The sequence below is a fragment of the Pipistrellus hanaki genome (genome assembly GCF_964339955.1).
Source record: "Pipistrellus hanaki genome assembly, chromosome: 17".
NCBI lineage: Eukaryota > Metazoa > Chordata > Mammalia > Chiroptera > Vespertilionidae > Pipistrellus > Pipistrellus hanaki.
This window is the reverse complement of record NC_140519.1, coordinates 32,502,175-32,518,652: the sequence shown is the minus strand read 5'-3', so window position 1 is coordinate 32,518,652 and position 16,478 is coordinate 32,502,175. Positions and strand designations below refer to the sequence as shown.

At 32.4% G+C, this 16,478-nt stretch overlaps 1 protein-coding gene across 2 annotated transcripts in view; it reads right to left on the bottom strand.

The window, feature by feature from the left end:
• The window catches only part of CSMD3 (CUB and Sushi multiple domains 3), a 771,720-nt gene that overhangs the window by 485,216 nt on the left and 270,026 nt on the right, over nt 1–16,478 (bottom strand). The window contains exon 7 of one of the 2 annotated variants that reach the window (XM_084864313.1): nt 10,949–11,260. The exons of the other annotated variant lie outside the window; for it this stretch is intronic. Within the exon in view, the coding sequence (XP_084720439.1) occupies nt 10,949–11,260 (312 nt within the window). The remainder of the gene's footprint in view (nt 1–10,948; nt 11,261–16,478) is intronic. 2 annotated transcript variants of the gene reach the window in all.

Sequence of the window (16,478 nt, the reverse complement as noted above, 5' to 3'; positions counted from 1 at the left end):
TAGACTCTATCCACAGACTCCCTTGTCCCTTGGGGAATTCCAGCAGGAGGATGGAGAGTGGGAAGAAAAGTAAGTTTAGTTCACAGTGTCCCTCACCATTACATTGACTGGTATTGACTAGGACCCTTCACTGAATGTAATGAGTCCTCTCAAGCCAGTCAACTATACACATCTCTCTGTCCAACATCTCTCTCCCCTCATCCCAATGGGCTGGGAATGGGAACAGCCTGCCTGCTACTACTCTACGTGATAGCACCATCCCTTGGGGTTCCCTTGCATCCATTCATTTAGAAATAATCCTCCTGTAAGTAAACCCTCCTTAAAGCAGCCCTTGTTCCATTGTTTCCAAATGGACTCTGATGGGTAAACCACTGTTACATGGAAATCGTTAGAGATTAGACTTTCTTTAGTGACTATATTAAACAACATCTCTTAATGTATCTATAACCATTCTTATAATCTTCAAAAGATTATGGTTAAGTAAGATGATAGGTGGCTAGTGGTGGTTTACTTGTGGTAAACAATGGTGGTTTACTTATTTCCTAGGAAATGTTTTGAAGATCTATATCATACACATTTGCTCTTTCCTGGAAACCATCTCCCCAAGAAGCATAGATAATTCACAAGAAAAAAAATAGGTACTAAAAGGAAAGTCAAGTGAGTTGGTTATCCTGAAGTTACGGAGTAACTGAATTAAGGTTAAAAATGGCAAGGAAAAAATATGGTGCTAATAGAAACTCAAGATGAACTGAATGTAACACATTTCTTTGGTATAACTTGTACATGAGTTAAATATAAATAGTAGTAGCTAGAATGGTATATATTAGTTGTTTCCATAAGTTTTTTTTTAATTAAACTATGTATTTTACTTATAAGAAAATCAGATACCTAAGGTATTTAAAATTATGTGCTATTTTCTTTGTTTAAATATATTTTACTTTATGAGGTTTTTATATAAGGAAAACATATGTTTTATTGTAAAAGTGCCACAAGGGGACAGTATCATTTATTGGATGTTTTTCTTAAGTGCTGGTACTCCATGCCAATTGTCTGCTCAGAATGGGATTATTGTTCTCCTTCCTACAGATATAAAAGTAGAGAAGGGCTAAGTAGAAGTCAAGGTCTTACACATATATGTTAGCAAAGCATGTTCATTCATGGACTCTGAAATTTCAATCCTAGCATTTATACAACCACCTGCTGTGAATATCAGCACTGCACATATTCATTCAAACCCCCAAGTGCATATCCTAGAAAACCACAAATAGATGGGATTGGTGTACCCTGTCCTCATTTCTTCTTTTCAAGACAAACCAATAGTAATGTCAAAAGTTGAGTAGTCAACAATATCTGACCTTAACACATTAAACGTCCTGTCACTATACTTTCCATCCAGAAGATAAAACAGGTGGGCGCTTAATGTGTTAAGCATGTTTACTTAATACAGAACAGAACCAACTTTACTAATTAAATATAATACTGAATTAAAATATCGATTATGTCATTGATTATGTATAGATAGTGCTCAGTTTAATCGCATGGCCTGGAGCCTTTTAATACTTTATGTTAAAAAGTGAACAAATTAAATAAAAAGGCATAGCAAAAGCCAACTGCAATATGACATTCAAATCACCGTAGAACCATTTTAGTATTTTAGTAAATCATCGCCTGCATTCCTTTCTAATGGAAACGTTCAGGAGAGTTGATGAACTACGTGTCCTTTATGTGAGGCAAATAGAAAAGTTTGAACCTCTCTGAGCTCTGGATAAAAACAATCTAGGAATTTCTGTCATGTTCATCTCATTTGGTATTCTGAAGAAATGCCATTTGAAGACTATTGTAAACAAAGAAAAATCAAGCAGCAACACTGAATACGATAGCCCATCACTTAGAATGCAATGGTGTGATTATGAAGAGAAAAATATTCTATGCAACGCACCCCAACCTACCACCAGGCTGTTCTGCCACATGTGAAGCCTCGGCTATTCCTAACATGTTAAAGCTGTGGTTTCGCTCCGTGCACAGCAGGGCAGCCATATGCTCTAGAACACTACATGCAAGGGAAGCAGCTTGTTGCAAAAGTGGGTGAAAACGCCCTGAAATAATTCTGAACAAGATAAAAATGTCTCTGACATAGGACCGCTTCTGCATACTCCAAAAAGCAGAGGAGTCAGCCCTGGCACCAGCTTTGAGCACAAATAGAATGTCTAGCCCCTTCAAACTATTTTTAAAGGAGAACAGACTTAAAAGTCACCATCGTCACGTTCACTGTGACCACAGGATGCAAAGGTAAAATAATTAATTCTGGTAACCATTGGCAGAAATCAGTTACACACAAAACCAGTTTCCTTTTCTATCTTTAAAGGTAAACCTTCTCTTTTAATTTACTGCAGTGCATATTATTATCTTCCTTTTTTTTCTTACCCATTCTCTAAAAAAAAAATGAGGAGCTATATGTTAAAACAATGAACAAGCTACTAAGATTTCTGTTCATGATTACTAGTAAGCAGTGTGGTTGAAAATCTGAAAAAAATAATTTATGCATCGTTATAAAATGATGGTTCCGGTTAAATGTTAAAAGAAATATGCTTCCTAAGATCTATTCAAAGGAAAAACAAAAGCATTGTTCATCAGTTCTTAATCCTAAATTATAAGAGGGTATTATGCAAATTGACCCACTTGGTGGAATGACTGGGAACTACCAGTGCTATGATGCACACTGACCACCAGGGAACAGAGGCTCAACACAGAAGCTGCCCCCTGGTGGTCAGTGCGCTCCTACAGGGGGAGCTCTGCTCAGCCACAAGCAGTGGTGATGGCTGAGAGGGCAAGTGCGGTGGTGAGAGCCTCTATCACCTTCTCAGCAGTGCTAAGGATGTCTGACTGATGGCTTAGGCCCACTCCCCATTGGGCTCCAGAGCTGGCAGATGGAGGTCTGACTGATGGCTTAGGACTGATTCCCCAGGAAGCAAGCCTAAGCCCGCAGGTGGACATCCCCTGAGGAGTCCTGGACTGCAAGAGGGCAGAGGCCAGGCTGAGGGACTCCCCCAAATGCACTAATTTTCGTGCATCAGGCCCCTAGTATCTATATAAGGATAAATTAAAAGCATGGCTTATATCTATCTAAGAATAAATTAAAAGCATGGCTTGAGAGGTAGCATTAGATGTTCAAATATTATTTGCAGACTTGTCACTAGTGAAAAAAATAAACTGCCATTGCTTAATATTGTCATGAAAGCATTCAGAGTATTTTTATCTAATACCTTTTAAAATGCACAAATAACTTCTCAAGTAAAGTCTAACACTTCTTTTTCATTTCTCCCTAACAGCAACTTATTCTACAAAATTAAAATAATTAGAAATATAAAATATAAATATGTTTACTCTAATGAAGGACATAGTTCTGACAATTTCACAAATGTGATGAAAGGTGGTAGTAGAATATAAATGAATCATGATATTCAATAAATTATTATGTGTTTTAATAATAAATTGGTATATTTCAAGACATGGATTTTTAAATTGCTAAATATCAACACTGACCACAGTTTCCCACAAAATAATATAATTATAAAAAAATCATTAGAACTGTAAAAAATTATAAGATAGTGATAAAGCATTCAAGAGTTAATATATCTAAGAAGTAAATATGTATTTACCAGTACGAAAGTTCCTACTCAAAAATTAATTATTAATTTAATAGAATAAATATTTTACAAGAAACATATAGAACCAGATAATTTAAAAAAATTTTTTAACGTCTCCATTAATTATTATGTATGCTGAACATGCATGAAAATCAATACATTAGTCTTATAAAGGACCAGGGAATTCAATCAGCAAGCAAATGCAATTTCACCATTTGTATAAAATAGAAGATAATACTTAATTTTTCAAAGATTAAAATATTTTGCCCAGCTGACATAACTCAATAGTTAACCATCAACCTGTGAACAAGGAGATCACAGTTGAATTCCTAGTAGGGGCATATGCCCAGGTTGTGGCTTTTCAGGAGGCCGTCAATCAATGATTCTCTCTCATCTTTGATGTTTCTATCTCTCTCTCCCTTTCCCTTCTTCTCTGAAATCAATATATATATTGCTTCCATCTATCAGTCTTTCAGGGTTTTTAAACATGGTAAGTAAAGAAAAAATAAAATCTTATACCTTAAAACTATTTTTTCTGTTATTTGATAATACAATTAAAAATAGTTTTAAGATATAGAATTTAGGGTAAAAATTAGAAGTAATAAGTTAAAACTTGACTTGGGAATGTCTTCATCATTTATTCACATATTCATTATCTTTTCAGTAAAATCATAACTAACCCAATCAGCTCTATCTTAAGGACAGACAGAATTTACTGTTATTAAAGTTAGTCACAAAAATCCTTTCATCCTAAAATATCCTTTCTATTCATGAGTTTGCTACCATTCAACTCATTCCTATATAACCTAAATCTAGCTTTAGTGTATTATCTGAGATAGCTTGTCAATACTATGATTATTCTAATGGAGAACAAGTTCTCATGGAGCCAGGAGAGAGAGCAGGCACTATTTGATATGCATCGCTCTCTCTGCTTGTTAATCATGCTCATCGGTGCTCATGTTATGCAGTGTATCAGCATACCCTGTAATCTTGTCAGAAATGCAGAACTTCAGATGGCACCCAGGTTTCATCAAGTCACAATCTGCCTTTGGGTAGGACTGCCCACTGATGTGTGTTCACAGTGAAGTTTGAAAGAAGCGTAGTCTGACTCATACTCCAAGTCCCTATCAACTCTTCATTCCATGTCTGTGTGCCTGCCTTTAATGACTTGTCATTTATTTTTTTTTCATTTCTGCTAAAATCATTCTTTAAAAGAGTTACATTAAATAACACCACTTCCCTGCTAAAGCCCACCAATGGCTTCCTACCTCATTTAGATCAAAACGAAGCTCTTCCCCGAGGCCGCAGAGCCTACCTATAATATATGGTCTGATTCTGCCAGTCTCCCCGCTTATCGCCACCACCCTCCTCATCCACTGAGCAAGCGCCAGGCACACTGTGCTTTCTTTTTCTCAAGCAAAACTCAACTTTTTACTACCTATTGTTTTCTCTGATATGCTATCTCTCCTAATCCTAAATAAATGCTTTCTTACTGTTATTTAGGTCTCAGTTTAAATTGTAACACCTCAAAGAGGCCTTTCTCAACCATCTAAATATATTTTATATATTATATATATATAACCTGTTTTGTGTTTTGTTTTTTTTTTGTAATATGTTTTTATTTATTTCAGAGATGAAGGGAGAAGGAGGGAGGGATCAAAATATCAAGGATGAATCATTGATCAGCTGCCTCCTGCACATCCCCTACTGGGTATCAAGCCTGCAACTCAGACATATTTTGACCAGAATAGAACCTGGGACCCTTCAGTCAGCAGGACAATGCTCTATCCACTGAGCCAAGCCACCTAGGGCCATAACCTGTTTTAGTTTTCTGCACCGCTCTTGTTACCATCCGGGAGATATCTGTTCATTAGCTTATAGTCTTTTTCTACCCACATTAACATAAGCTTCAACGAAGCAAGGTCTACTTCATTTTGTTCAATATTTGATAGTCAAGAATTGGAAGAAAATCTGGCCTAAAAGTACACAACAAAAAGAAATAAATAATAAAGGGAAGGAAGGGGAAGGAGGAAAGGAGGAGAAAAGAAACAGAATGAAAGGAAAGAAAAAATAAAACAGAAAGAAAGAAAAATGCAAGATGAAAGAGAGGAAGGGGAGGGGAAGAAAAAAAGGAAGACAGACGGGTAGGTCTTTAAGAAAATAACTCTTGTTGTGGACACTACGTGAAAGACAAGCTAGAGTTAGATCCTCAAATGGAGAGTTTATAAATATGCATTGGGCTCTGGGAGAAATATTGATATATGTGGCTGAGTTCCCATTTACTGCAATTAGAAGAGTGCCAATCTCTAACTTTCTTGATGGTAGCAACGGCCACTTCTTTGCTTATTTAACACTGGCTATCCAATTGGACAATGATAAGTTTGTGACAACTCAAAGATTAAGTAAAAGACTATAGATGGTGATAAATATATTAATATATAATATCTCTGAATAAATTCATAAACACTTAGGTCTAGACAGTACGGTAACAAGTATCTTGCTACAACACCCTTTAATACTTAAATGCTTCCTAAATACCCACATTTTCCATCAAGCTATGCTTAGATAGCTGATTAGTGATTTAGGGATTTAATATAATCAAAGCAAATGCAATGTGAGAAGTGTCTACTTGTAGTAGTAAGCGAGTTGTATCTTTAATGGTTCCATACACTAAGTTCTACAACTCTGAAAAGGTTTGACTTCTCTTACAAATAACAACCTGTCACATTTGAAGACAGATATAACTCATCCCTACTCACATATCATACTCATTCTGGATCAACTTTTCTCTTAGAATTGAACAATAAAGTTTCTCTGTAGTCTTATCTCTACAACTTTTTCTTTTGAAATAGACACATCTTATAGACACCATATCTTATACTTTTAAATTCATCACATACTTAGCACAAAGATACCATGTTCAATAAAACCCTGACACATAATAGATATGTATCATTATCCATTAGTAGCCATAAATTAACATCCATAAATTAACTTCCACATTGTGATATTTCTTATGATGGCTTAAAAAAAAGATGATGCTCTGAATTTACAAATTAATGCTCTATAGAGGTATTAACAGAATTTTTTAACACAGTATTAGTTGCTTACAGTTAAAAAAAACTTTTAAAAAAAGTTACATGTAGCCAAATAACCTATTCATGAAAGGCACTTAGTAGGCACCCAAAAACTATTATTTCCACATAATAAGATGCTTTTCATATTACAATCTAATCCTTTGAACAAAGTTTTGTCTATTATAGAATATCACTTCTGAAAAAAATGGAAATTTAGTGTAGACATGTGTATAATAGTCCGCTGTGCTCCCTTTTCTGCGGAGCAAGGTCAATGCTCAGATGATCTTACAAAAAAAATTTTTTTTTCTTATGATAAAAATGAAGAAAAAAAAAAACCTTCCTGCTTTTGTTTGGTTTAAAATCACTGACCTAAAATGACAGGTTTTATGCTAAATTAGCCATTCTTAACCAGAAGTTGAAAATAATAAGAAGTTCCACTTTAAAAATGATTCTTAAAATCAACTTCCTTTTAATCTGCCCTTATTGGTGGTGACGGTGGTGATAGGTGTTCTACATACAATTTCAGTTACACGTAGGTAATTTTGAATTACACGAATTAAGCTAAAATCATGCTTAACCCTATAGATATATTCACTACCAATTAAACCCAGTATGGAAGAATTGACTACACTATGTCAAGACAAACACCAGCAATGGGCTATAAATGTTCATAACACATGTTAGATCACATATGTTACAGCCATCTAAACTAAATTTCCACTACAAATAATTTAAAAGTGTGTGTGTGTGTGTGTGTGTGTGTGTATATAGGTCCACATTTTGTACTTGAAAAGAGAAACTACCCAGGTTGCTCATTAACAGCTGACTGAACTTGCCCATACATATTGAAAAGAAATGTAATTCTAGTACAATACACAAGAAAAACAATGTTAAAATAAATTATGTGGAGTAAAATGCACTTTAATGGTTATTTTTGAGATGGTATGACTATAAACTTCTTGCGGAAGAAAACTCAATTTTGCTTATTATCTCCATTATGGTACTTTAATTTTAAGTGAACTAAAATTCAGTCAATAAAAGCTGAATTCACATCTGAGGACTACTGGTGACTAATATAAGACATCGTGGTATGGTATTAATACAGTTTAGAAAAGATCCAAACCATATTTTTATTAGTATTTTAATTCCTCTTTTCCTTATTTTTTTTATATCAATGTCAACAGACTCTTAAATGGTGAAAATTGAAAATGACTTTTTAATGAAAACAAATAGAAAGCAAAATATAAATATGTTATATTAAGAATGTAATTTAAATTAAAATAGTGCTTTTTTAACCCTAGTACAATAAATAAATAAAATTAGTTGGATTAAATACCACAGAGAAAATTGAAAATATCTTTTACAAATATTCCAACTGTTTTCAGATTATAATTAATTGTGCAGTTATTTATAATAAATTAGGCACAGTGATTTAAAATTTAATATACCATAAATTAATGCATAGATTTTGAGTCCACATTCACACACAAGTACCAAATACTATATGCAATTTCAGTTTCCAGGTCTTCTTTGTGTTGATAGTGATAGTAATGGAAATTATAAGTGTTTTATTTGCTCCAGGTTATTAATAATAAATTAGGAATCATTAATAATAAAAAAGCATAAAATGAAAGTTTTAAGTTCAGTGTGAATAGAGAAAAGTGATGAAAAATTGTCACACAAAGCAGAAAAGTATGGTCTGGTGGTCATCAAAGATGACTACTGCACTCTCTTGTCATAAACAGCAAAGTCAGCAAAACTGCATCTATTTTATTATGTTAATATTTATTCATATGAAATTCATTGACTATATATTTCCTGTGTTTAATTATAAATTTCCTTTAACTTGATAAACATATAAAGGTTATAGCCAAGGCACTTATATCAAGTTTGAAGTGCTAATATAATAAAAGCAATATATTATTGTGGGTTAACAGGAATGTTGTTCACTATAACAGAGATAAAAAACGGTCTTTTTATAAATGTGCAAAAAGTAGTTACCTTTAATTATGAAATATATAGATATATAGATATTTGATTAGAGTGAAATAGAATTTTGTGTCTTTAAATAATGGAGGTGAATGCTCTGGCTAATAAAATTATAAATATTCTTTATTTTAGAAAACATTGTGTTAATATATTTATGGGTCAGAAGCTATTTTAGGCACTGGGAATGCAACACGAACAAGACCCATCTATTTTTTACCTCTCGGAATTTAAAATTTATGAGGCTAGAGCTGCTGATGACAAAAGCAAGGGAAGTTCAGTGCTGTGTGGCGAGTTATAACAGGAAAAACCAAACTTCGTGGATGTAACAATTTAAACTAAACCTTGGAAAAGAAATTAGAATGACCAGGTTTCAAGAAAGATGAAGTAGCTTGTGAGAGTAGAAAAGTAGAAAATAACATGGTATGCTTGACAGACTAAAAAAAGCTCTGCTTCCCCAAAAAGGGAGAGTGACAGTGAGAGTCATATCAGAGAAAGTCAGAGATGTGGACAGAAGCCAGACCAGGAAGGTTCCAATAGGCTATCGTTAAGCCTTGATTTTATTCCTGAGGTTGTTAGGAAACCACTGGAAGGTTTAAAGCAGTGGAGTGATGTGATCAAACTTTCATTTTCAAAAGGTAATTCTGACTATACTGTGGAGGATATAATGGAAAAGTTATTTTTCCTAAAATATCTAGACTAAGCAATTAGTTTTGTATCATGTTTACTGATTTAAAATGTCAAGTAAGTGACTCACTGCCTGCATACCCTATATCTCCTTTAGTTGTATGATCAGCCACAAGCTTCAGAAAACCTTCCTTGTTTCACCAAGATGGGTTTCTCTAGTCCAGTGTTTCCCAAAGTGTGGTACGCGTACCCCCAGGTATGGTGGAGGTACATGTTGCACCGGAGTTTGGTAGGGATATGCACTGCACCGTGCTTAGCTGCGCCTAATGCTACGTTCTCATGAGTACGAGGGGTACTCAGCGTTACGGAAATTATAGAAGGGGTGCACATATGTCAAAAGTTTGGGAAATTCTGCTAGTAGTCATCCACTTTGTCTTTAAAGAAAGGCATCATGTGTTATTTATCTTTATTTCCCAAAGATCAGAGCATCGTACTCAGTAGGAATTTCAGGCATGTTGGTTAAGTTCACATTATTTTTTAAATGAATACTGATTTGATGTCAGCCAATTCCAATTTTGAAACTTGGCTCTAGGTGTGTGGCAAGCATTGAACGGAACTTTATTACTTATATATAACACGCTTAGTATAAACCATGCCTGACCCCACTACATAAACCATAACCATTTTAGGGAATATATGATAATGAATCAAAAACAGAGTTGGAGTAGATATTTTGTATCTCAAATAAGTTCAATTAATTAAGATTTCCAATGATGCATGTATTGCTTTAAATGAAATCCATTTGTTTTTTGACACTACATTGACTTTTCCTGAAACTTGTTACCAAGAAACAGGAAAATATGCTTGCTAAACTCCCAAATTTTGTGAAAGGTAGGCAGGCTAATATGAATCAACTAGAAAATTACCAATATATGATTTCGCTTTGTGATAACTTTTCCCTAAAAATTAAATTAGGAAGTCAAGGAACATTTAAATTTGGAGCCATAATTTCAATGAATACCTGTCACTTTCCAAAATGAGAATCTGTTCCCATATGGGTCAGGCAATGGGTTATTTAGAAATAAAAGAGTAAGCTATGCAAAACAATCACTAGACATAATGTTTCCATTTTTACCAAATTATCTATTTTCTCAATCATTAATTAGCATTTATTTGTGTAACATAAAAACCTCATGCAAATACTGAAAATTACTACATAGGATACGTCATCAATGTGGAAATATGTGCACATTAGTAGATACTGGCTATTTTATTCTCATGCTATCTCAACAACATAACTGGTATGTAATATGCAGTAGGTGTTGAGTACTTGGTTTTACTACTCTTTCTGCATTCTCTTTTTTTTTCTGCTTTTACCCCCTCCCCCTTTAACATTCCCATTGTACTTTGGTTTGTTTATTTTACCTTCTGTGCCTTCAAATTATTCAGGTTTTGGCAATACTATCTATAATCTTCAGCTACAACTTTGAACTCTTTCTCTAGCTTCCTACATCTTGGTTGTCTCTCAGTTCGTTCTCTAATTAGAATCATTAACAAAAATAAAGCTTTGGCTGTTAACTAAATGGACACAAGTAAAATAACATCCAATACCTCTATGAGTAACAACTGCAAGCTCGTTAGTTCTTTCTATCTGTTCAGCATTTCTTGGTCTTCTCCGTGTACTTTGTGTATCTGCTTGATGAGGAGGGAGCCCGTCCTTGGACGTGTTGGGGTCCAGACCTGCATTTCTGAGTTTCATAACTTGCACTCGCTGTTCCTCGGAAAGTCTATGGATGGTGACAGCTGTAACACTGGATACAGTAACATCTGCAGATGTGCTAGCAACAGCAATAGCACCAGTGGTAGTCCTGTTATGCTCCTCTAACTCACCAGTGGAGGTAGTGTGGGTCAATGTAGAAGAACCTGTGGGACACAGTAGCACTAGATGCTAACTTTTTCTTTTAAATTGTATTTTTTGATAAGTTTAATAAATTATATTCCCTTCTATCACCTTAAGGATAATCAACATTAAAAGGCAAAACACACACACACACACACCACTAAAATCTGAAGCAACCAGATCCAAGGGTTGGTTTGCATCCAATCAACCCATGAATGGATACACAGAAATATTCCAAATTCTAACTGTAACACATTAAGGGGAGAAGGTGAAACAGTAAACCCTTTATGTGGCCCTGAATCAGGCCTCTTCATTATTTATCTACAGATGAATTTTAACAACAAATGCCATTCAGGGGACAAGTTTTGACAGAATGGATAACTAAGTAACCACACTTTTCTCAAAAGGACAGTTTGAATAATATGCGCCATCTCTCTTTACAATTTCTGGGGGGAAATCAAAACAATCTATTTTGAGACAAGCAAATGGAGAATTCATAGTCAAAATAAAAAATGATTTTAAAAAATTAAACTGAAATCATTGCTCTTTGCAAATATCTATCTTAACCTTATTTGCCAGAAAACAAATATTCATGAGCTATTCTGTGAGTTGTTTTGGGGATTTCTCTATTTTAAAGTAAAATTTGAGATTAACCAATTTTAAGTAATTAATATTAAACGGATCATTTTATTTAGGAATTACTAAAAATTGCTCTAGTTGGTTTGGCTCAGTGGATAGAACATTGGGTTCAATTCTGGTCAAGGGCACATGTTTAGGTTGTGGGCTCCATCTCCATTGGAGTGGGGGGTGCAGTTGATGTTTCTATCTTTCCTTCTCCTTCCTCTGAAATCAATAGATATATTTTTTAAAATTAACTAATTACTTTGAAATATTTATTGTTACAAAAATAATTTTTAAAAAGGTTGATAATTTCCAAATATCTCATTAGTATTTACATATATATATATATATATATATATATATATATATATATACACACACACACACACACACATATTGATGTGTATATATATATATGTATGTATATATATATGTGTGTGTGTGTGTGTGCGTGTGTGTGTATCCTCATTTTTATTATTAAAATTTCACTATAATTTAAAAATATGTTTTAAATATTCCAAATTAGAGTTTATTTCTTTCTGTTCACTTAAACTTTTTATAAGATTGTCTATGGTAGTAAATAATTCTTACATAAAGAAAATAAGTAACCTTATAATAGATGCATGAAACTGAAAGAAGATATATTTAAAAGAATCTTGACAGTTAAAATACTTTATAAGAAAAAATTACTAAAATTTTTATGTATAGCTACTAATTAAAAATAACAGTCAGATACTGGTTAGAACACTTCTGAATATTTTTTAAAGCCAATGAATGGCATAGGCCTTCATATATAGTACCTTTCTTCTCAATAAACTGCCCTTAATACTTCAGTCCACAAAATAATTAGAATTTTAGACAAAAATAGCGAGATATTTAACCATTCTGCAAGAAGAAAATAGTTGCATTGATTAATGTGTTTTGAGCATGCTTGACCTTTATTTCCTTCTTGTAGGCAGGTGATTAGTAGGACAAGTAATCCTGGCCTTTGTTTTAAATTCAAAAAAGAAGTCAAGCATGGGGCTCACTCATTCATAAGCCAGTAAAGGGACAGATGTCTGCTAATAATTCTTTGAATTTTGTCTAATTTTGTTTTAATTTGATGTAGAAATTCAAAAATGTTAAATGATTGTTGTATTTTGACAGGGATAAGGGTAATGAGGTATGATAATCACCAGATTATTTTACAGATTTTTAATCTATTTTAAAGCAAAAAAAAATTAAGTTGCTATTGAATATTTATCTAAGGTATTTTGTGAAGATTAGAATTTACTCAATTCACATTGGCTATTCAAAATGGCCAGTATTATTTACTAAACTAATATTTGCTAAAGGTTTCCACTAATCACATGATTAAGTAATAACTATGACTGCTCAGCTAATGTTCAGTAATTGACTTCCTGGTAAATTAAACTTTTGGGATGCCCATGTACTCATTGCTATAAAAATATTAACCTGATTCATATTATTCTCCTGCATAATTTAATTACCCCTTACATTTTTAAAGGAAAATATGAAATAGAATTAAAAGCTAATACTTTAAAACTTTCTATAACTTTATCATAATTTCCAGGTTTTTTGATCATTTGCCTAGCCAGTATTGTTTCTCAGTGGTTGAGCATTGGCCTATGAGCCAGAAGGTCATGGTTCAATTCCATCGGGGCATGTGCCAGCTAGATCTCCAGTGGGAGATGTGCAGGTGGCAGCCTATGATTGATGTTTCTATCTCTCTCTCCCTCTCCCTTCTGCTCTGAAATCAATATTTAAAAAAAAAAAAAGAAGAAGAAGAAGAAGGGAACCATTAACTACAAACTTGTTGCTATATATAATCCAAATGTATGAAAAATAATGACATTTTTGTTCTGTCTCAAATCTCAGTGTTCCTACCTTTAAAAAGGAAGTAAACTGAACAGATACTATATTCTTTCACTGAGGTTATTACAATGAAGCCCAAGTAATCTCTCATATTTAGGTCAATAAATTTGTGGTAACTCTTGGAAATGTATCTAAATTGCTTTTATAACTAATCTTCAAGACTTACAGACCAATTCCAAACCCATTTTCTTAAAGACCCCAGATGATAAATACAGTTTCTGACCAAATCTGAGAGTCAGGACTGATCTTTAGTAGTATTTAGACCTAGAATTTGCCAGCCATTCTCATAACAGGGCTCCATTTCTGGCTAATGGTGGTGATGATTCAGTACTATTTTCTTAACCCAAGTGCACGGCATGTAATGTTAGAATAAAGCATTGAACACCCCATTTGCTTAATAAGCACAGTCTAACCAGATATATACTTCAGCAAGATATTTTACTAACTAGTTTTTATGCTTTGTGTTTTGTGTTCACATTCTTTCTCCCCATACTAGAATGTAAGGTCTCTGAAGGCTGTTTTTGTATATTCTATTCACTAGCATCTTGCTTATTGCCTGGTACATAGTAGATGATCAAGAAATATTTCTCAAAAGAAATAATTAATTAATTTCCTTAATAATAATGCTACTATAATATTAACAGTAATAAAAAGAATAAATTTCACAAAGGAAATATGATTATAATGTGTAACATGGCCAAGTAGTATTTAAAACAATAAAATGATTCAAGGGTAATTAAAAATGAAAAGAAAAACAATTTTATTTTTAACTTTCAGAAACATCACTTTGAAAAAGTGTGGAATCTGTAGATAAGTAATAAGAGTTACTTTAAATATTTTGTCATCATCTCCAAAACATAAAAGCTTACATTGTTGTGTAAAATAGATTTACTTAGAATGTCCAAATTTCTACAGAGTGAAAAGTGGTTATATTTTATATGGTCAGAGGCATAAGTGCATCTAATTTTAGTTAGATATGTTTGATATATTCAGTAGAACTATAAAGAAATAATACTTATTTCCATAATAGGACCATAAAATCATCCTTTGTCATATATTTATATCATGATGATCTAATAATTTAATTTAAAATGCAAACCACTGTAGAATACTTATTTTGGTTAGACTTTAAATTGAATGTGTGTGAAACACAGATTTTTAAATTGTCAAAATGTACTATTTAACAATTTAAAGACACTCAACATTTTGCATACATAATTATTCTATGAAGTAATTATCAATGCTATAAAAAGCCTTAGAATTAAATATAACAACAATTCAATGTTAAATATGTAATATATCTAATCTAAAATTAAAATATATATTTTACTTTCCTTAAAAAGGTTAGAATTACTACACAATTATGTAAATATTATCTTTAATAACACAGTATTAAATGCATATGTTGTAAAACACACAACAAAAATTTTTAAGAAAAAGTACATTCATAAAATCCATTCTTCACTTGAAATCAAATCATGTATACAAGATGGTCTATCACAATTAGATTAACCTGTCATTAAATTGCTTGAGATATATATAAAATTACATGTTTACAATATAAACACATCTAAAAATAATTTATTAATATCCTTTAACAAAACATTTCCAAATATAACAAAAAAATGAAATGGTTTACATATATAAACATGCTTCTAGAAATCATAACTACATGTAATCTTTGGAATTATGATAATGAAAAATGACATACATTACACATGTAAACTGGCAAATTTGTTAAATAGTAATATTTACAACATTAAATTTAGATTTCATTATGAAAATAAAAATGTTTTTAAGGCTTTTTTATTTCAGTATTATATCTGCAAGAGACTAACCATAATTCATGAAAAGTCATTTATAATGTGTCATTTAAAAAGTGTACCAAATACATCATAATTGATTTTTAATTTCTTTTTGATTAAATTTTTAGTAATATATAATTTTAAAACATGCTGAGTTTTATAATTATTGTCTAACTCATCACAGAAATAAAGAATAGAATATGTTGCTATAGTTATAACTGGTGGCCACATATACATCTATAATAATAAAAGGGTAATATGCTAACTAGACCAGATGTCCTTCTGGACATCATTCTGGATGAAGGGAGGGCTGGAGTGAAGCCCAGGTCCCAGATGCTGGTGGGAAGAAAGGCCTACTTTTGCACAAATTATCATGCATCGGGCCTCTAAAATATATAAATATATACTTTATATATATATAAAATCATTGCATATTCAAAGTGGTAGCTTTTAGATATTTATTTGGCATGTTATTTTATATAAAAACATATATTCTATTTCGTCATTTTCAGTAATTCAAATAAAATATTTGAAGAAAATTTAACTTACAAAATAATTCTAAATGAATAATTGGTGGCATTATATCTAATGAAGAAAATTACAAGACATTAAACATGAAACATGCAAAAGGAAATATATACAAAATAAAATTTAAACAAAACTAATGCAACAATTCAATTTGAGTCATAATTTAAATATTCTATAAACTTTAGCATATGTAATTTAATATTGTATTTATTTTATTTCATGTTTCTTATATGAAACTTATAAGAACATGTCAATAAGTGAAGTCTCTTGAAAATTAATTGAAATATGAGGGGTAAGTTAAACAAAGCCACTGGCTTTGTTACATGTTACAAGTTTTAGGAAGCATGCCATATTTGGGAAAATAAATATTTTGCATTTTAAACATTACTAATTCCAGTAACCCAAAATCTGT